Genomic DNA, 22579 nt, shown 5'->3' with positions numbered 1-22579 from the left:
CCTTCCCGCCACGCCGGAGCGGGGGGCAGCCCGCCGGGGGAGCTCCTCAGCCGGCCGGCACCGAGGAGAGGAGAGGGCAGCCCGCTCCCCGCCTCCTCCGCCTCGTGTCTCCCCCCCAGCCTGGGTGCAATCCAACCCTCGAACAGCACTTTTCCCTCTGGGGCTTGCGTTGTACAGGGGCTGTCTGGAAAAAGCCGTGCCGCCGAAAGCACGGCGTTTGTGGGGCGCTCGGTACGTGGGCCTTGCGGGTCTGTGTAGTGTGTGGTACCCTGCTCCCAACAGCGCGGAGCTGCCCAAAACCGGCGGAGGAGAAACAGCCCTTCTCCTTCTCTGTTAGAGAGAGGCCGCGGAGCAGAACATATGGGTGCTGCTTTGATTGCTCCTCTGCGAGATGAGTGTGCATATTTGCTTTTAAAGGACTAGCAGAAACTCCCTCGGTTATCTAGCTGCAGCCCTTGTTATTAAAAACCTAATTTCACTTAATCCCCTAATAAATTTTTTTATATTAAAAGTAGGTACCTTTTGCACCTGTTCTATTCAGTGGACTAGGCTAGACCTTCATTGTTTTGATGTTTTTGATCTGTGTACTGATTCTAAATTTATGGCAAAAATTCTAATTCATGGCATTTCTGTGCACCTTTGTTGCTGTGCTGGCACTGTGCTTCACCTTAATAGCTTTTTTCCTTCCACAGTTTTTACTCACTCTGCAGTATTTATAGGTGGCATTCATATCTCTCATCTTTCGATCTGCTAGGCTAAGAAAAGCTGGTTTTGTTTCCTACTCCCAACATGCATTTTTCCTCCAGAGCATTCTAGTAGCTGTTATGTTCAAACTGAAATGGTGCAGGTATCTCTTAACACAAATAGCCCCATGAGATCTCTGAGTGTCTCGAAAATGACATAATACTTCCATATTTTTGCTTGATGCTTTTCCCGATGCCGCCTTTGGCTGCCTCAAATTGTTTTCTTGTGGTTAGGCAAACCATTCAGGTTCTTCTCTCCAGTCATTTCTAATTGATGAACTCATATCTGAAGTTCCTGATATTAATCTTGAAATATGTGGCCTTACTATGTAGTTTTAATGTGGCACTATTTAATTTTAGACCTCTTGAGATCTCTGCCAGCTTTGTATCTCTAGTAACTTTAATCAGCATGTTCTCACTTGTGCCAGAATAGGTAATGTTAAATTTGAGTTTTGAGCATAATCTTTCCTTGAGCCTGGTTAATAAGTTGTCTAATTCATTGCATTTAATTTAAGTAGGAAAATCATAAAACTTTCTTCGTAATATAAATAATGAAAAAGTTTGTTTTTCACTGCCTTGCCTTTATTAGCGCTCAGAAGAAATTTGATGACCATTACTTGAGTTGCTATTTCTTGATTGTTTTAAGAAAATAAGTAAAGTTCTGGGGCTGGGGAGAGGTGGAAAACAGACAGAAATGTGTTATGTCCAACACCAAAAAGTAAGGCTCTAAATTACCTCTTATTTTCTGGCTAACTTTTTGAGAGAAATAACTGCCACAATTTGGAAGATCCCTTATCCTGCACCCCATCTCCTTGAGACTTCAGAAAGAAAAAAAGCAGATGGGCCTGACATACAGAGCTCTTGTGCATTTGGGTTTTGTCATACTGAGTCTACAGTTGGGTCTAAGAATTGGGGAGTATGTCACAGAAGTGGTTCTGTTAGAACTGAAAGTGGTATTTGTCTTCCAGTGTTTTATACTGGTTTATTGAGGAGGGGTGGAAAAGCCCTAAAAAACTACCTATGGAAAAAAAGGCTTGATTTTTAATGAGTCTGAGACACAAAGCCAGAAGGAACTGAATCTTTCAGGCTGAAGTTGTTAGGATCACAATACCTATAGTGAAAAAGGCCCACACAGCAAGTGGAATTTACTTTTTGTGCAGAGTTAGATTGCAATTACTGATGTAAAACATCAGTTAAGCCTGTCTCTTTTTTTAGTTATTGTTGTATAAACAAGTGGTTGCGTTGTGATGCTTTCTCCAATGAACAGGATTTTGTTTTGATGTTCACACTCTGCCAGTTAATCCAGGCATAATGTTTTGTTTAAGATTCTCTTAACTTATTCCGCACGCTCCCTTAAGGTCTTTTTAAAACTCATTTCGAAATATAGGTTAAACACATTCTAGCAGTATTTAAAGTTGATTCAAGGAGTTTTTAAAAGAAAATGTAGAGGATAGTGTTCTTCAGGAGAACCTTTCCAACTGCACTAGTGTGTGAGCTGTAAGCTGAACTGGGTAACATGTTGAAGTGGGTATTGCATTTCAGTCCACTAGTGTATTGGGTTACTGTTAGATGCCAATAGCTATGTAGTTTACTCCTCCTCCTCCTTCCCCTGCCCTTTTTTTGTTTGCCTTGGTTATATTAAGCACTTAAAGTTGTCTTTTTAAAGTAGTTAATTTAAATAAGCCTTTAAAAGCCCATCTAAATTCAATTATTCTACTTTTTTGTACTATTCCATAAGCTGATCGGTTTTAGATGTGTCACATTACCCTTACGTGTTTTAGCTAATGACGCTTTGACTTGAATCATGTAATGCATAATTCTGTGTTTTGGGAAATTTATTTTTATATCTATTTTCTGGCCACTGAATTAATTTGATAGAATAAAAGAAACCTTGAAGTTACATGGAAGTACCAGGTAATAAGATGGCTATGCAAAAGTCAAATATACCTAAGAAAAGTTCTACTCAAATATTGCTGGGTGATCTGTATTAAATAAAAAAAATAATCATGCGCTATGGTTGACACACATTTACAGTGTCTCATTAGAGTATCAGAACCAGAAAATGAAATGAGCTGAAAACAAATGCCAGGTTTGTTTTCAAGTTGACATTGAAAAGCATAGCTAGAGAAAGGAACCACTTAAATCTGAATCTTTTAAGAGTTTTTAAATACAACCGAACAGTTTTACTATGAGGTCTTTAACTGGGCAATATTCTCTTTAAGTAAATAGAAGTTGAGAAAAGGAATGTTGCTAGCTCACATCAGAAGTTTACAGGCTGCATTCAAGCTGTTCTATTTCAGTAGCAGACAGTCTAGGGAGCTGTTTTTATGATGCTTGTCAAGGGACTTTATTAGATATAGATAAAAATGTTTTCCTATCTGTCTAGATTACCTTGGGATTACACCTTGCTAGGTGTATTTCTTCAGCCTTTTGGTAACAAGTTGAAGAAACATTACAGATGTCTCCTATAACTGGTGTAAGTGGAGTTAACAAAAACAATATTATGTTACTTGCCAGTGTAATTGATTGCTGCTTGTGGATTTTGTTCCTTTATTGTATGGAGATGTCCTGTATGAACTTCTAATGCAATTACTTTATATGAAAATCAAAACAGTATCTCCAAATTACAGATTGGCCAGTTAGTTACTGGCTGAAAAAACAGTTTTCTGAGTCATATACTAGTGGCCTATCTCCAAGGCTAAAAATTCTCATTGGAGTTTGCTGATATGTAAAAGTGTTTTAGCTTTTCTGGCAGAAGTTATGGAACGGTGTCAGAAGAAATGAAGGCAGCCAGTATTCTGGTTTTGTCATGTTTAAGCATCAAATTAGAAGCACAAGATCTAATGGGAGATGAGGATGTCTTTGCTTCAGTGGGAATAATTTTCATATGCCTTTGAGTAAGGGTTCTGATTTTTGTTTGAATCATCAGCTGTCATACAAGTCCTAGGTGTGTGTATTAATTTCAGGTTAAAAAGAAATTTTTTCCATTTCCTTTAAAAAATGTACTATTTTAAAATAATGGGTTGTTTTTTCTCTTTAGAAGTACTTCAGGCATTGTTGCATGTTGTAAAGAAAGCAAAGATGGTCACAGTTCCAAATTCTGTCCTTCCTTTTCCTATCAGTTTAAGATTGGAGGCAGCCAAAAATTGCCGTTTTCTGGTAATGTGAGCAAGTATCCTGGGTTCGGCCAGGATAGAGTTAATTTTCACAAGAAGCTGGGAGAGGTCCCAGCCAGGACCATCTGGCCTGAACTAGCCAGGGGGATAGTCAATACCACTCCATGCCCAGTATATAACTGGGGGAGCTGGGCAGGGGTGGGCTGAAGGTCAGGTTCTGTGTGGTGAGCAATTCCATTGTACATCGCTCGTTTTGTATAATCTTTTATTAGTAGTATTGTTGTTATTATTTCTTCTCCCCTTTTGTTGTCCTATTAAACTGACCTTATCTCAACCCATGAGTTTTTACCTTTTTCTTCCAATCCGTCCACAGCGTGGGGCAGGGAGTGAGCAAGCAGCCATGTAGTGCTTAGCTGCCAGCTGGGCTGAAGCCATAACAAGTCGCATGGCAAAGTAACTCCTGTTCTCCTGTTTCTTCAAAAATTAAAATGTAACAATCAAGCTTCAAAAAAAAAAAAAATAAAAAAAGGCATTTGGCAAAATTGAGTCAAAGGAGTTGGAAGTTGGATGCCAAAAGCTGCAGAAAGAGCTTGTATTTGAATAATTTGGAGTTTCTAGTTCCCAAACCTTTACTTAAGTCTTTCAGGAGCTATTAAACTGCAGTGTCTCATTGTTGTCAATACATGATTCATTAAGGATAAGCTCCATTCCATCTTTGCCCTAACATGGTATGTCTGTCTTCAAATAAATGCACCTTGTTTTAGAAGACTTTTTTTCTGTAATTTTCTTTTTATATTTCTTATATATAACCTTTTATATATTTCTGTACTTATGTGATGAACATAGTAGGCAAATGAAGCAACAGAAGAGAAGTTAAATGAGCTAGGAAGGAAAGGTGAAATTATCCAGAACTTTCAGTATAAAAGGCAAGCTACAATTTTTCTTACAGATGAGATCTGACAACAGTTGACACTGTTATTTTCAAAATTGTCTGGGGGAGTATGTACCAGTCACTCGGCCTTCTTTTGTGTAGTGCTGGGGATGATTCACAGTGCTGCGAGTCATTCTTTATGTTGATTAATCTGTGTGACTGAAAACAGTAGGCTATTATTAGACATGGAATTAAAAAAAACTTTGAGATTTTTGTATATTAGTGTACAATCTCGAACTCTGAAGGTAAAGTTCAAGTTTATGTTACTGCTTTGTCCTTTGTACCCAGGATTCTATTATAGATGATTTCCAGGTGCTTAGCGTAAAAAGGAGAAAATTGGTATCTATAATCAGAAGGAATACTGCAACAGTTATTACTTAATTGCTGCACAAAATGTGAACTTAAAATAGGTCTTTCTTAGTGTCCCTTTTTGATCTGAAGCTCTAGCTGCCATTTTCAATATCAAGAATTGCTCCTAACTATATGAAATTTATTTGCATTTCTAATGTAGGTTGGTAGTAGACTTCTAGTATGGGTTGACTTTTTAAGGAAAGATTAAAAGAAATAGTACAAATCAAGAAGTAAAATTTTATTTAAAGTCTTCTTGCAGTCTATCCTACTTGATTAATTCCAGTAGACTTCATAAATTCAGATGATCTTTCAGCAATTACTTTTCTTCCTCTGAACACAAGCAGGGCTCAAGCACAACAGACCAGACTGGATGTGGTTCTGGGGGTGACTGGGGGAGGAAGCTGCCCATTTGTTTGGCTGTTTAGTGTGTCACCTGACTTTGTGTGGCTTTAAGGGAGACACCTTTTGTAATATTTGCCTGTTCCAATGAGAATCAGACTAACAAAAAAGACTTGGTTTGCCTAAACCCAACATTATAGAGTAATGGAAGACTCATAGTCAGAGATAATGATTTGACTAAATCTCATTTGTTTCATTGTGTTTTGTGTATGACAGGAGGAAGCTTCTCCTTATTCTTTACTTGATATCTGTTTGAATTTCCTGACTGCCAACCTAGAAAAGTTTTGCACAGAAAGGCAAGATGGAACACTGTGCTTGCAGGAACCAGGAATGTTTCCTCAAGAAGTGGCTGATCGATTGCTGCAGACGATGGCATTTCATGGTAAAAAACAATTATTTGTGGGTCATCAGTGAAAATATTTTGCTGGAATGTGACACTGCATTTCTGGTGTATTTTCTAGTAGATTCTGTTGTTTCAGCTGTTAAAACTGTCTTCCTTAATCTCTTAATAGAGAATTTCTGTGATTTTTCGCTTTTCCAGCTTCAGCTGAAATTGCATTGCCATATCGATAGTTCTAAATAGAAAGTCCTTTGTCTTGGGTTTATGATTTTAATTTAATGTTCCTTTAAGGGAACATTCTTTAATAGATCTTCTTTCAAGTACTTAAAAAAAAAAATTTGATTCTACAGCACTCAAATATTTCAGTATCTCTTGCAGAGCAAGTGATTGAGTTTTCTTTACTGTGTATCCATGTGATTAAACTAGGAAATAATCTTGTGATTTTCATCAAAATAGTTTCTCATCTCTTTTAACACTTTTGTTGAAGTGGAATTATTTGCTCAAAAGCAGTCAGTTTCAAGAGTAGTATAAACATATGTGAAAAATACCTTCTGGTGTACTTAACTTTTATGTACTGGCCTACCACGTTCTCTGTCAGCACGTCTTTGAGGAGAGACTTGCCTTCTCCTTTACTTGCTTTAAGAGTGACAACAGAAAATGTTGTGTCAATAAAGGCTTCTTAGTGGGAAAGGAATGAATGTACAGATTACCCTAGAGAAGAGGCAGGAGATCCATTCTTGATGATCCTGGAGGCTTTTATTAAAATATGAGATCTGACACTATAAAAATTACTCTGAAGAGACCAAGTGCCCTATCCCATAGGTGCAGATTTGATTGGGCCTTACTGTGAAAATACTAGTGTTTTCTCAAGTTGTTCTAGTCGGATATAGTGGAAGGAATGGTCCTAAAAAAAGGCAAACTGAAAAAAACTTTTCATCTTCAACATACATTACTCTATGTTATTTAGAGTAGTCCCAAGAAACCAGATTCAAGGAATTACTAGAAACTTATTACCAGTACTAGTCATAATGAAGGCAGTTCCAGATACTGAAATGTCACAACCACTGTGTCAGAGTGCAGGACGAAAACAAGTGTGTGCCAGATAAACAGGGTGTGGCTAAGGTAGGCTAGTGGGAGGGCATAAATAGATCCTTAAATTAAAAGATGAACAAATATTAAGAAGCAATTTAGCAATACTTTAACCAAATTATAATTATATATTGCATTTAATTTTTCTGCTGGGTACCAATTTCACTCCATACCTTTGCTTTCTTTGCAAAAGAGGAGTGCCCCGACTACTTGGTCAGAAATGTCTAAACTGCTCCTTAGAAAGGTCTGCAAATCTTAATTTGACTTTGTCACAGAGGCAACTACTATCTTAAATCCAAACTTTAGTGGGAATGATGTTTTTATTCAAATATACTGCATTTTCAGTTTCTTTTCGATGTTCAGTATGCTTGAAGACAGGAGATGAAAGCCAGGAGTGTTGACATTTATAATCCTCTAGAGTGAAACTAGAAGGACATGTTCTTCCTACTCCTTTTCACTGTATGCTTGTGCAGCCATACCATTTTCATATGGCTTTCTGTAAAGCAGTAATCCTTCTGTTGATAAGATACAAAGAAGAAATCTTGATGTTTTCAATACGTGTTGGATAATCCTGTGCATAGAACTAAATGTATTGTTTCAGTTAGTTATGTTGCAAGAAAAGATTACTTACGCAGTCTTGCTGCAGAGCAAAAAGACTATTATCTCAAGCAAGATTGTTGCATTTCCCTTTTTCATTGCTGTATTTCTCTTCTTCCCACCCTTTCCTTGTCCTCCCCTTTGTCCTCTTTAAATCACTTCTTAGGTTTTTCTCACATTCAGCTTGTTTCTGAGCAACACTCCTACCTTCTTCATGAGGGATATATAGAAGAACTTAATTAGCTCAGTTTAGTGTATTGATCCTACTTATAAATTCAGTCAAATGTTAAATTATTAAGTTGAGTTGGAGAGATGAGAACTGGTCATTGATTGCTGGTACTATTGTGAGGTTAACAGAACTGTGACCAGGGAAGAATAACTTTTAGAAATTTTGAAATTCTGGTTTTAGCACATTTCTAACCAGTTCAGTGAGAAAATCCAGAACGTGCAGGCAGCAGTCTGAATGTTTTTGAATCATATCCACGTTTTATTTATTGCATGTTCCATGTTCTGAACCAAACAGGTAATGTGTATATACTGCATCTTAATTTATCTGTCCTATTCTTAAACCTGGAATTTTCTGAAAGTGAAATGGTAATCTTAAAAGTGGAATCTCAGATATAAAATTTTGAGATCAGTGGCATAATGATCTGAGACTAACTACTTTGCAATTAATTTTCTTTGTTAACACTTGAACACTTTGTTAACCCTTTAGGTTCTTAAAAGTGATGTTCTGTAACTCTAGAGCCAAACACTAATGCTATTTTCCAACAGGGCTTCTGAATGATGGAACTGTGGGTATCTTTCGAGGCAACCAGATGCGTTTGAAACGAGCTTGTATTCGGAAAGCTAAAATCTCTGCTGTGGCTTTCCGGAAAGCATTCTGCCATCACAAGCTGGTAGAACTTGATGCTACTGGGGTGAATGCAGATATAACAATCACAGACATTATAAGTGGACTTGGCAGCAATAAATGGATCCAACAAAATCTGCAATGCCTTGTGCTGAACTCACTAACTCTTTCTTTGGAAGACCCGTACGAGAGGTGCTTCAGTCAGTTGTCTGGGCTTCGTGCATTGAGTATTACCAATGTTCTGTTCTACAACGAGGACTTGGCAGATGTTGCATCTCTTCCTAGATTAGAAAGTCTGGATATATCAAACACCTCTGTCACTGACATAACAGCACTCCTCACCTGCAAAGACCGACTCAAGTCTTTAACCATGCACCACCTGAAATGCTTGAAAATGACCACAACCCAGATTCTGGATGTTATAAGAGAACTAAAATACCTGAATCACCTCGATATTTCAGATGACAAACAGTTCACATCAGACATAGCACTTCGCTTACTGGAACAGAAAGATATCTTGCCTAACCTTGTGTCTTTGGACATTTCTGGAAGAAAACACGTTACGGATAAAGCTGTAGAAGCATTTATTCAGCAACGGCCCACAATGCAGTTTGTAGGACTGCTAGCTACTGATGCCGGCTACTCAGAATTCCTAACAGGAGAAGGAAACCTAAAGGTTAAGTGGGGGATTAATTTTACTGAAAAATTACAATGTGCAGGAAAAACAGAACTAATAATTTGTAGCAAATGTATGTGGGTGTTTCAGAAGGGGGTTGGTAGGTTCATTTTATTTTTTTAACTGTTAATTGTAATTACTGACTCTGTGTCAAATTCCTACTTAATTCTGGCATAGAAACTGCTAAATTTACATAATACTATTGTAAGAAGCATCTATTTTCTGTGCCTTTTCAGCGAGCTTTAGATCCTGATTTAACATATCAGTTCTAAGAGAGCTGAACGTTGTCTAGTCTGAAGTAATTTACTGGAATAATATTCTCTGGATCCCAGCACAGTACCTAGCATAAGGCAGCAATATGTAAGAGATGGAGGTACAATTTGCATAACCTTTGAGCAGTTCATTATTAACACAACAGATACAATAAAACTTTATAATAACTGAGCGGCTGTTGTACTCCCATCACCACTTCTATTTCTTATTACAGTATTTCTGCCCACCTTGAAAGGTCTTTTGGTGATGAACATGTAAGAAACAATTACCTAGGTTGACAAACTTCCTCTTCTTGAACAAATCCTAAATTACTTAGCCCATTAGGATGAGATGATGTTTGCTGAAGTACATTTATTTATCTTTTAGTGCCAGGCAGCAAGATGTTGTTCCCTGTTCTGTAGGCTATGCATGGACTTACTGGAGAATGAGCTTATCCTGTCCCTGCTATGAAGGGGTCAGAATTAAAGAAGAAAGAGATGGTTTAGACATGTCAGTGTCAGTGGCATATCATCTTTGACTCTGAGTTTTGTTTTATACTGTGGCATGAGGATGGTGGAAGCATCAGAGGAAATGAGGACGAGTCAACATAATGTGTCCATAGTTTAGTCTCTCTCCCGTGCAAGCTGAGTTTTAGGCTCCCCTTTTAAAATTCAGAATGCTCTTGTTATAGGCAAGTGAGGTAACACAGCTACAGAATTTTATAATTTTCTTTTTCCCCTGGAACTTTGACAGTTGTTAATGCCTGAGTCTCCTGAGTACTGAGTTGTCACAGCTGATAATGATGTGTATGATAGTTGAAATACATTGTTGAAGAAAGCAAATTCCTGTTTGGTGTGATATACAACACCAGGAAATTATACATCGTGTTTGGTATAAAATAATTAAATATAATCCTTGCCATTTAGAATATATGCTTCATACGAGTGACTGTGCTGTGAAAATGCAGGAAGGAAGAAAATTCTAGTAATGTAAAAATCATGAATTTACTTGTAACAGTGTAGTTTCTTTTTTTAAAGACTTAATTGTCAAGAAGAGATTGTAGGCAGTGATTATTTTATTTACTTTTTTTTTATGACCTGAAATTAATTAGTGACTATACTGAAATATTCAGCTGCGTAGTCTAGATACTGCTAAAGCATAAACAGGACACAGCACTCATGGAGACAGCAGAAATAAAATATTACTGTCTTTACATCAATCCTGTGAAATTTGATTATAGAAAATTCTTGAAAGATTGAACACTAGGCAGACATTATAGTTGAGAACATGAAGCAAAGTGGAAATTCTTCGTATAGTGTATAATTGGCTGCAGAACATGTCAGTAAATATGATTGCCTTGTTCTAATCAGTAGAGAATATAAAACTAAATCCAAGATGGTATCAGTTCTCTCAAGGCTGTAATATATTCCTGATCTAACAAGTTTTGAAAAATTTGGCTTTATACAATACAGGATGCATAGAATGTGATACTTCAATCTATCGAACATTTGCGTTCCCTTACATGACACATTAAGTAGAACAAGTTCTGCATGCTGCCCTAAGAATTTTAAAAAACAGTGATTGCAGCAATGATTCATTAAATAGTAGGACTGAGGAACAAACCACGTAGTTATACAACTTACAGTTATAAAGTAGATAACATATAGTTAAATGGAAAGTATAACAGATTGGGAAGCGGAAAAATTTGCAGCTAGTTTTGATTTAATATTCTGCTTAAGCTTAAGCTCCTATTAGTCAACAGCTCATAGCTTCTAATGCAGACTTTCACCTAAATTAGCTCGTTTAGTTTTCATGTGTGTTTAAAATCTGGTTTTAAGAATTACTACTTTCGCAGAGAGCATGAGTTACTACTTCAGTATGGTGCTGGAAAGCTGTTGCTACAGATAGAGCTTACAGGAAAGTTGATGTAGACAAAGAATAGAAATCTTTTTTTATTGACAGAGCTAGAACCCAGAGCCAAAAAATTACAGCCAAAATATTATCTTCATCAGTTTACCAGCTGCATTTGCCAGAGCATTGTTACAAATAGTGCTTTTAGGTGTTTGGTGCATTTTATAAGCAGCTTTTGTTGTTTATGCAGTGCTACTTCTACTTAGTGATTTAATACAATTCTGCTTCAAGACATGACTGAAGCCTACTTAGGGTCTATGTGGTTTCTTCTTTATGAAGAATGTTTGAAGATTGTGTAGTTCTGGATTAATATAGCCAGATAAAGTAATCACTTGGTTACTGAAGGTTTTGGCTAAAAATACTACCGCCTTTGTAACTGCAGCTTTGCCCTTTTTAAGAACAAAATTTTTAAAGTAAAATGATGACATCTTGAACTAAAGATTACTTCTCTGTTCATAGGTGTCGGGAGAAGCAAACGAAACTCAGATTGCTGAAGCGCTGAAGCGTTACAGTGAACGGGCCTTCTTTGTGAGAGAAGCACTCTTTCATTTATTCAGCCTAACACATGTAATGGAAAAAACAAAGCCTGAAATTTTAAAGGTAAGATACATAGTTTTGATGATTATCATGCATTGTTTGTTAAACTGAGCCCATTCCCAAAACTTTGGTATAAATTATTTTATAAACTTTTAAATTTTTTGGTTGTGACTTTTAATCTTAAATGTTGGATAAAAATTAAGAACTATTTAAACAATAGTGATGTAGAAGATGGTTTGTAGTGTTTTGTGTTAGGTAAAATTTATCTGGATTAACGTATAGTATCTGAATTGTTTCATGTAAATTTGATTATGATACGAAGTTTTCTTCAGGTCATAGAATATCAGGTTGGAACGGGCCTCAAGGATCATCTTGGTCCAACTTTTAATGCTGAAATCTGTCATTAGAACGTATCTGTACTAGGTCAAATCAAAAGTCTATCTAGTTTTATTCCCCAGGTACAACAGTGCTTTCTGGTGATGCTTACAAAATAGTAATAAGGAAGGTGTTCAGTGACATTTCATTTCCACTGTCACCTTCCAGTATGACAGCAAGTAAATAAACATCGTTAGTGTTCTATAGCAGGCTCTAACTTAGAAAATCCTAGGAACTTCCTTAAAAATCTATTCTAGGCATTGGCTTTTCATGTCTAGAACACCAGAGATGGTTTAATTTTCCTGTGATCATAAAAAGAGGTATCAGTAGGACAGATGATTTTTGGTTTTCCTATCCTCTTTGACATTGAACAAGTGACCTTGATTTTGTTGGCTTCAGTATCCAAAAAACTGGCAATCGGCAATCAAAAAGAAAATATTTTTATTAGGTGAAATCACAATCAGCATATGTAGCCGAAAATATAATTCAGGAAGAAGCTGTGAAAAATATATCCTGACCTAGCAGTTTATGCTGTGATCTGAAATGGCTAGTCACCAAACAAGAAGCCACTACATCTTTACCATTACACTGCAGAAACTCTGTCCTATCCCGTTCAACTCTGAAAGGGTTTGGTGATTTTTATCCCAGTGTGTAAAGCACACCCTGGATCTTTCTAGGAATCTCTTGCATTCCATGTAGCCTCTCATTTGAGAGGCTGCTGCAACCAGTGAAAAAGGACTTGAAGAAATAGAAGTTGTCAGCTTTGACTCACTAAGCAGGAAGAGATGTTCCTCCTGAGATCTAAAATCACACCAGATGGATTTTTCACTTAAGTAAAAGGGAGGCAGAAATTGGACTGTGAGTCATTGTTGTGGCCTCAAGCAAGTGGATTGCTCTTGGGGTATGTGCACAAATGTGTAACTAACATGGGCAAAACTCTTGCATTTCAGCTTGTGGTTATTGGAATGAGAAATCACCCCCTGAACTTGCCTGTGCAGTTAGCAGCAAGTGCGTGTGTCTTTAACCTAACCAAGCAAGATCTAGCAGCAGGCATGCCTGTGCGACTTCTGGCCGATGTCACTCACTTGCTCCTGAAGGCTATGGAACACTTCCCAAATCATCAACAGGTAAAAGATGAAATTTCTTTATTTTCTGTAGGATTCCCTGTCTTGCGAATCTTACAAAACGTTTCTCCATCTCTCATGACCTCATGGAAATATGTTCAGTGATTCATATCAAGAAAATATTCTGAAACATGTATGTGTCTGATGAAGTAATTCTTTTTAATTTCTCATAGCTGCAAAAGAATTGCCTCCTTTCACTATGCAGTGACAGAATCCTTCAAGATGTTCCATTTAACAGGCAAGTTTTATATGTCAGTTAAAATGAGTTGCAGCATTGCAGAATATTTTTCTTTGTTGTCTTTTCAGAACAAACCGTCAGAAGGTTTGTTTCTGTTCTCAGTTTAAATCATTCCAGTGTGCTGAATTTGTCAGGCCTGTATTATTTTGGGCCTGTACATCACAATTGAATATAGGTCTGAAAAAACACCTTTGATATATGGATTTTTTTGTTTGTTTTTACTTCACCTGGATGGGTCTAACAGAAGTGAGGATTTCTCTGTGGAACTATGGGATTGCTTTTTTTGGAGAGATTTTTCTACTTGCATGTTTTGCCCAAATGCTTTGAAATGTGTTGGTCTGTTTCAGAAAACTGTGCCAAATTGTTCTTCCTCCTTTGCAAGCAATTCCTGTGCACTTTCATATATTGTAGAATCATAGATTGGTTTGGGTTGGAAATGACCTTGAAGATCACCCCATTCCACCCCCCCTGCCATGGGCAGGGACACCTTCCACTAGCCCAGGTTGCCCAAAGCCCCGTCCAACCTGGCCTTGAACCCTTCCAGGGAGGGGGCAGCCACAGCTTCTCTGGGCAACCTGTGCCAGTGTCTCACCACCCTCACAGGGAAGAATTTCTTCCTTATACCTAATCTAAACCTGCCCTATTTCAGTTTAAAACTGTCACCCCTCATCCCATCCTTACACCCCCTGATCAAGCGTCCCTCCCCATCTTTTCTGTAACCCCCTTTAAGTACTGGGAGGCCACTCTAAGGTCTTCCTGGAGTCTTCTCTTCTCGGGACTAAAAATCCCAACTCTCTCAGCCTGTCCTCACAGGGGAGCTGCTCCAGCCCCCTGAGCATCTTTGTGGCCTTTTCTGGATCTGCTCAAGCAGGTCTGTGTCCTTCTGCTGTTGGTGCCCCCAGAGCTGGACCCAGCACTGCAGGGGGGTCTCATGAGAGCAGAGCAGAGGAGGAGAATCCCCTCCCTCGCCCTGCTGCCCGCACTGCTCTGGATGCAGCCCAGCACACGGTTGGCTTTCTGGGCTGCGAGCACACAAGCTGGGTTGCTTCTCATCAACTAACACCTCCTAGTCCTTCTCTCAACCCACTCCTTGCCCAGCCTGTATTTGTGCTTGGGATTGCCCCGACCCATGGGCAGGACCTTGCCCTTGGCCTTGTTGAACAAAATGAGGTTTGCCCTGGGTCCACCTCTCCAGCCTGTCCAGGTCTCCCTGGATGCCATCCCTTCCCTCCAGCCTGTCGACCGCACCACACAGCTCGGTTGGTGAACTTGCTGAGGGTGCCTCGATCCCACTGTCCATGTCACCAACAGAGATGTTAAACAGTGCCAGTCCCAATACTGATCCCTGAGGAAGGCCACTTGTTAAAAGTAAGAGACCCTAAGCAAAGAACTCAGAGCTGGGTGAGGGTCATGCAATACCTTTAATTCACTGTGTATTTTGTTGGTACAAAGCAGCTTTACTCCTGTTAATCTTTTGTCTTGCATGCATTTCTCTCTGAGTTGTCTGTGTGTGTTCTTTTCTTTTGTTTACTAAGACTTATGAGACTTATGAGAATTCAATTTATTTTTAACTTCCAGGTTTGAAGCAGCCAAACTTGTTATGCAGTGGCTGTGTAATCATGAAGATCAAAACATGCAAAGGATGGCTGTTGCCATAATTTCCATTCTTGCTGCAAAGGTACAAAATTAAGCTTTGAGATGACAGGATAATATTCTTAAAGTCTTAAAAAAAGGTTGATGTGGTTTTGTTTGTTTACAGCTTTCAACAGAGCAAACAGCTCAACTTGGTGCAGAACTCTTCATTGTTAGGGTAAGTCAGCTACTTTCCTGACAGTTGAAAATACCATCCTCTCCAGCTATTCATGTAACAGTATTCCTAAAGATACGAAATAAACATAAGGTGATAAAATTCTAAGAACACATTAACCTGTATTATTTGAAAGCTCTTTAGAAGAGAAAAGCCTAGAGTTTGTTAGAGATAATATCAGAGACTGTGGCAGGGAAACATATTAGCACAGATGAAAAGAAGATGAAGTGGAAAAACTTGACACAATTAATACAAAGTAAAATAGCAAGTCATCTCTTGATATGAAATCCATTGTATAAGATGAAGGATACTCGGAATATTTGAAGTAAATGAGTTAGTGCTGTCAATGTTCACGTGGTGTCCAGAGTTCTGGCTGGCTTTGTGCCATCCGTAATAACACTACACATGTAATTAGGCTGAAAACAAAGGAATTTCTCTAGCAGACAGCCATGTTCAAAGGGGATGTAAAAAGTTCAGTAGCTGTTTTATTTTGTATAGTTTGACCCTGAACATGTAGATCTTTACTCTGCATATAAATGATAGCTATGTGTTACCCCAGTCAGTGCAGAAAGAAACTGAAGAGCTAATAAAGTCTTTGCTACGCAATCATAACTGGGATTTTTTTATATTTTCAGCAACTTCTACAAATAGTTAAACAGAAAACAAATCAGAATCTTGTAGATACTACCCTCAAGTTCACATTGAGTGCACTTTGGAACCTCACTGATGAATCTCCAACAACATGTCGACACTTTATTGAAAATCAAGGGCTAGAACTTTTCATGAGAGTCTTAGAGGTGAGGAATACAGTTTTGGTGATAGATTATCAACATAGGTTTATTATTAACATTGTTTCAGTAATAAACATAAATGGTTACCTATAGTTTGTTTCTCTTTTTTTTTTTTTTCCACAGTCTTTTCCATCTGAGTCATCCATCCAACAGAAAGTTCTTGGACTTCTGGTGAGATGAAAAAATTTAAATTTAAAAAAAAGCGCCCGAAATATATACTGCTAAAAATTTATTTTTTAAAATTCTTTTTTACTCCATATTAATCTGAAAACTTGCTTAATATTTTTATGTTGTTCTTTAATCTTTATAGTGTGCATTATTCAAAACTGGTTTTTGGACTGTTACCCATTCTCCAGTAGCACTAGTTATATTGAAATCGATGGTTACAGTAAACAAAAATAGCTTTTAAAAAAGGACAGTGAGTCTTCAGATGAGTCCAAATGTAAAAAAGGGAGGTTGAAGATCAATGCAATTCAGAATCGTGCACTGCTGAAGTTTACTGAAATTGTGTATGTTAAAACTAGCCTTTAATTTAGTGTACTCTGCATGCTCATAGCTTGAAATTACTTATGAGAAGACCTCTTTATTTTGAGACAAACTTCTGCAATTATACTGGAAAAGTTTTCAAAAGCAAAAGTAGTATTTTGACATCGGGTGGTCACCTGGATGTATGAAGATGTCATCCTGTTGTTTATGTTTACTTAACACAATGTAATTCAAGTTTGTAAGTTTATCTTCCTCGTATCATATTTTTTCTGTTGACATTTTTTTCTTTTCTGTTTTTTCTTCCCCTCTAGAATAACATAGCTGAAGTTAAAGAACTCCATTCTGAATTAATGTGGAAGGACTTTATAGACCACATCAGTAAATTATTGCACAGTGTGGAGGTGGAGGTTAGCTACTTTGCAGCAGGGATTATTGCTCATTTGATATCTCGAGGAGAGCAGGCCTGGACGTTAAGCCGCAGCCAGAGGACATCTCTCCTTGAACAGCTGGTACAGAAATAATGGTGAATTTTATCATACTCTTATATTTTTTTCAGTGTTTGTATTTAACAATGAGTGTTCTTGGTTCTGTATTTTGCAGCATTCTGCCATTTTGAATTGGCCAACCCCAGAATGTGAGATGGTGGCTTACAGGTAACTATTGCCTTGGTTTTGAGTTTGGAAAATAAACTGAGCTAGATCTAAAACTTGTTCCCAAAGCAGAGTGAGCTGCCAGCTAGACATAGCTTTGATCAGTGGAGTAACACCTACTAGCTTAAAATACACAGCATGCTAATTTTCCCTTTGTGACTGAAGAAGGTTAGGGACTCCTGTAAAAGAAAAATGTAATGTTGTTCTGCTGCTTTTCTATTAAAGGTATTCAGCTGCATGCCTAAAAGCCTTTGACACAAAGATTAACCAGTGAGGTTATATTGACTAGCACTCAGTTAACACTATCTGTCCTAGATAAAGAACTCTGAGGTCAAAAAGTACAATTAGATAATTACTGTCCATCTAATCCTTATAATTTCCACTAGTTTTTACTGCTGTTTTTAAGGAGCAGGAGGTATCTAAATAAAATGTGGTAAAATATGTGGTAAAAGCATACTGCATATCCACTATAATGTGATTTTTGCTAGCAATTGTCTTAAACATTAAAAGGCTTGCCTGATGCATCTAAAATTCTAGGTTACCAATTGTCTCTCCTAATTAAACCTGTAGCTGAGTAGACAACGTGTGACCTCTGAAGTAATAATATCTAGTAATAATGCAAGTTGCTGTTCCTCTCATTTTTTAATAGATCCTTCAATCCGTTTTTTCCGCTACTTGGCTGTTTCATGACACCTGGTGTCCAGTTATGGGCAGTGTGGGCCATGCAGCATGTCTGCAGCAAAAACCGTATGTATTAATATAACTTTACCCTTAGAATTCTTATTTCTTAGCATATTATTCACTAGCATGAAGCAAGAAAAATGAGAATTTCTAGAGTATACACTCGTAATCCGTTGGAGAAACTACGGTTAGGCTTTAACTAAATGGGTCAGGAAAAGAGAGTAATAAAAGTTCTTTATATACTTTTTATTTACTAGAATTTTACTGCTAAATGCACAGTATTAATTCCAAAATGTGGACATGTGTTAAAATTAACCACATTTTTGGCTTGCACAGGTGTTTTTGTTCAGAAGTGTAAATATTAATATTGGGCAACACATTTCTTTTAAGAACAATGATTGCAGCAGGTTACTATCAGAACAGAAGTTTTAGGTAATCCTCATCTCTAATCGCCTTTTTGCAATAACTTAATGTGACATGAAGGTCAGTTTCTTCATCTGTCTTTCCCACCTGTGAAATGAGAACACCAGGGTCTTGTTTGTATGTGATGAAATGCACAAGCATTGGGAAAGGAAATAAATCCCCTAAGCATACCTAAATGGAAGACTGGACAAACCTTCCTGGCTTTTAATGCATTAATTCTTTTGACATAAATTTGTATGATGTGAATGTGTGTATTGTCATTAACTTCTACCAGATACAAAGCAGCTTTCCTCTAAAGTATTAAAAGTATTTTCTCTGCCAGTTTTTAATCTTCTTGACAGTAGAATATCTGTGCTTGTTTATCTCTGTTCCATAAATCACTATTTCTATGGGGAAAAGACCAAACAATAACATGCAGTACATAATTCCACATAAAGTAGTTTTCCTGCTCTCTAGAGAGCTCATAAATATAATGAGACACTGTTCCCAGGGTACCCTGTCCAGAGAGATCTGTGAGGACTTTTCCCATGTTGAAGTAGGACTGTTCTGACAAAGTTGTTTTCCTGCTCAGACTCTGGATAACGGTTTTTGATTAAGACCCTGTAACTGCTCTTGTGCCTCAGCTCTGTTACTTTAGTATGGTCCTATTTCTATTTATTTTTAGTGTTTATTTTGTGCTGCCCTAACCTCTTGAGTTTTCAACATGCCACAGAGGCTTGTATTGACAAGGAGTAACTGCTCTGTTGAAGGAAGAGGCTGGAAATACTTGGATAGTGTACTGTTGCTTTGAGATCAAGACAGTATTCCTGAAATTTAGTTCTGATGGTAGTTAGTGCCAGAAGCTTCTGGACAAAATTGCAGAGAAACTAAATGTTTGGTAGCAAATGTAATAACCTACTCTGAGGGAAAATGTGTTTAATTCTGAAATATGAAGATTTATTTGGGGGAAAAATATTAAGCTTTTGGTGTTTGGCACCAAGAAGGCTCTTTGTCCTGGTGAGATGATGCATTTTATTTTGACCACTTCTAGATGAGAGTAAAAAGTAGTCTGGAATTGATTTTTCTTGTTTATTTTTTTTTCTCCTTTTGCTGTTTCTCTATGTCATATCCACCTCAATGAGCTAACTTAACTAAAATATTAATAGCACTGCAGTAAATGTGATCCTCAGTGAAAAGCTTAATGTCAGCATTTAAACAACTCTGCTCTTGCTTCACAGAGATAAATGCTGAAATTTGGCATATCTGAGGTAATGCTTTGTGGATTGCATTAAAGTCATCCTTCTTGTAACAGCTTCTGAAGCTTGCATGTTACATTAAACATGTGGCACTCTTTATAGCTGGTCCCTGCTTGTAATAACACTGGAGCTGATATAGGTTTGCTTTTAACTTCTTAAAATCACTAAAGAAAGTGGAAAGAAAAGTGTAATTTTATCCCTGAAAAGGCATTCATAGCAACTTCTAACTAGTTAAAAGCTACCATCAATACTATTTGGCAAACTGTTTTTGGAGGAACTAGCTTCTATTCACTCTACAAGCCTGTACAAATGATGTGGTGTATCTGCTACCATTGTTTGGAAACTGTTCTGTACTGAGGTTTTTGGTAAAGGTGATATTTTACCTGGATACTCATATGTACTGTAGTACTACTTATTCCCATTTCTTAAAATTTATGTATGTGCACTTAAAATGCCTGTGAAGGGAGGTGAGGGAGAGAGAGAGAATAATATGCATGTTCCAAGGCACTCTCCAGTCAGCTAAGACAGACATGGAAACAGACCTGATTACAATCCAAGTCCTGTCCAAAAAAATCTGTTGTTCTGTTGTTACTTGTTAAAGTACAGACACACTTCTGAAGACACTTTAGGGAGTGTCCTAAATGCTGCCTCGTCTAGGAGACAAAAGTGGGTTTGAATCAGTGTTTACAGTATCTGCTATACTTAAGCTAGATTTTTTTTTTTTTCCTTAATTCCCTCTTTTAAATCTTATTACAGCTGCCAGATACTGCAGCATGTTAATTGAAGAAGGTGGTTTACAGCACTTATACAACATCAAGGAAAACGTCCAGACTGATCCACATGTTCAAAGGATTGCTATTGCTATCTTAGATAGTTTGGAAAAACACATTATGCGTCATGGGAGACCACCGCCAGGTAGAAAACAGCAACAAAATAAACCAAACTGAAAGCTGCAGGTATAGGATTGTAAAGTATTGTCTCTGTAATAATCCTTTCTGATGTGTGTGTAGTTGGAGTAACTTGTAATATAGTGGTCACCATTAAAGTGATTTGCCAATAATTGTGGTACCCAGCACCATGTATGGTAACCCTTGGTGAATGTCAACTTTAATGGCAACCGCATATGCAACTTCTAAAGGGTCACTGCTTGAGCTGGTCACACCTGTAGGATTACTGCTGGCTACAAAGAGATGGGACTTGTACAGATCAATATGCACATCTGGAGAAAAAAAAAAAAAAAAAGACTTCTAGGAATATCTTGTTTTGTGACTTCTGGGAGAGAAATTTATTTCATCCCTATGATTGCTGTTCATAACACTGTTTACCAGTTTGGTGTTTGAATAGAACTGTGTGTGGCTGTGAGATTCAACACTTTTACAAATTAAAACAAAAGTACATGCATGCAGGTTACAGTGAGACTTGTAACTAAGGCGACCAAAATGTCCATTGTCTCATAACCCTTCTAAACACAAATGGGGTCTTCAACTTCCTTTTTCTTTTGCCTGCGAGCTGTGTTCTTTTGTTTTCCTTACTGCTAGAACAATATCTTTTTGCAGTTCAGCTCTCCTCAGTCCTCCTACTCTTAGTAAGGTGGGGACCAGCATTGCATCAGGGAAAGGGGAAACCTGCTAAATTAAAGCAATAGAAACAGGATTAAAGTGAGACAAAATCCTAAAAAGACGAACTAAGCTTCAGATTTGAAACTCAATAACAAGAATGGCGTTTTGTTGTTGTTTGACTGCTTTTGGTTGTGTGTGATATCTTTCTTTTGTTTTTAGAATACTGATAGGCAAAGGAGAAGGCTCTTTAGAGCAAAATGCTGACTTGTCTTCATCATGAAGGGGATTGCATGTCTTGATAGGAGGCCCAGGATATTTGGTCACCTTATTTATAAAAGACTAATGATTGCTTTGTTGTTTTCTGTAAATATTCTGTCAGTATTGTGCAGTGAATTATACTTCCAAGTCATCACAGTACAAAATATCACCAAGTGTTCTATGTAAGCCCTGTGTCAATTGCATTGTTTTGTGGGGAGTGAAATTTTACATGAAGATGCTAACTGTAATAACTTTTTCTTTCTTGGTTACCTATGGGTTTTAAATGATGTGTTGAATGAAACATATTGCACAGCATACAGATACCTGATAAAATACAAGTGACGGAAGCAAACTGCATGTCCATTCAAATTCAATTTAATTTCAGGTATTGTTTTTGTTTATCTGGTTAGTCTCCATATTTCCATGGCAACTGATTGATATTCAGAGAATCTTTTGTAAATATATTGGTAACTGAGTTTAAAAACAAAACTTATGTTTGGTAGCTTACTAGAAGGGATGGCCTCTTCATGATGACCATATTTTACTATTTTTAACTCCCTCCCTCTCCCAACTCCCATCCTTCAAATAAAAACATCACCTCTAATCTTCAATAATCTAGTTATTGTGTATTTCAGCAACTTCAAAAGGTACTGATCCAGTAATTTAATCAATGTTGTGTAATTGCTTTTTGTATGAAGGTATAATTTGGCTAGCATCATTTTCATGTGTGTATCTGGTTAAATACAGTTTTATTGATTTGGACAGAAATTTGTTGTAGTTCTGAATTATGAAGGTGGTTTAAAAAAAATGAAAAAGGGCCTGCAAGCCTTTATCTACCACCCTTCTGAGATGTCTACTATGGGACTTCTGTTACAAAATTTCCGTTACATGAAATAGAACATAAAACTTGTCAAAATTGATGTTAATAGAATATAAATCAATTGATACAAGATTTTAAAATAAAGATGACAACTGTCCTTACATTACCGGTTTTTCCTAGTAACAGGAGAACTTGCTGAAACATCTTAACTAAAACTCGGGACACACACACACACACACAAAAAAAAAATATTGATACTATGTGCAGCACAAACTGCGTGTGATACTGACATCAGTCCAGATGCTGAAGATGTCACTTCATGAAGTTCTGCAACCAG

The 22579-nt window shown here is 37.4% G+C and overlaps 1 protein-coding gene across 1 annotated transcript in view; it reads left to right on the top strand.

Annotated features, from left to right (window-relative positions):
- The window catches only part of LOC113483056 (protein zyg-11 homolog B), a 23228-nt gene extending 825 nt beyond the window's left edge, over nt 1-22403 (top strand). Inside the window, exons 2-14 of the mRNA XM_026854283.1 lie at nt 5757-5922; nt 8341-9095; nt 11718-11858; nt 13121-13297; nt 13468-13532; nt 15111-15210; nt 15292-15342; nt 15975-16136; nt 16254-16301; nt 16928-17125; nt 17217-17269; nt 17916-18013; nt 20362-22403. Coding sequence (XP_026710084.1) covers nt 5757-5922; nt 8341-9095; nt 11718-11858; nt 13121-13297; nt 13468-13532; nt 15111-15210; nt 15292-15342; nt 15975-16136; nt 16254-16301; nt 16928-17125; nt 17217-17269; nt 17916-18013; nt 20362-20552 — 2205 coding nt within the window. The 3' untranslated portion in view covers nt 20553-22403. The remainder of the gene's footprint in view (nt 1-5756; nt 5923-8340; nt 9096-11717; nt 11859-13120; nt 13298-13467; nt 13533-15110; nt 15211-15291; nt 15343-15974; nt 16137-16253; nt 16302-16927; nt 17126-17216; nt 17270-17915; nt 18014-20361) is intronic.
- The last annotated feature ends 176 nt before the right edge of the window (nt 22404-22579 follow it).

Source organism: Athene cunicularia, assembly GCF_003259725.1.
Source record: "Athene cunicularia isolate RWA chromosome 8 unlocalized genomic scaffold, athCun1 chr8_part1, whole genome shotgun sequence".
Taxonomy (NCBI): Eukaryota; Metazoa; Chordata; class Aves; order Strigiformes; family Strigidae; genus Athene; species Athene cunicularia.
Note: the sequence above shows the minus strand (reverse complement) of the source record. Positions and strands in the feature narration are given on the sequence as shown.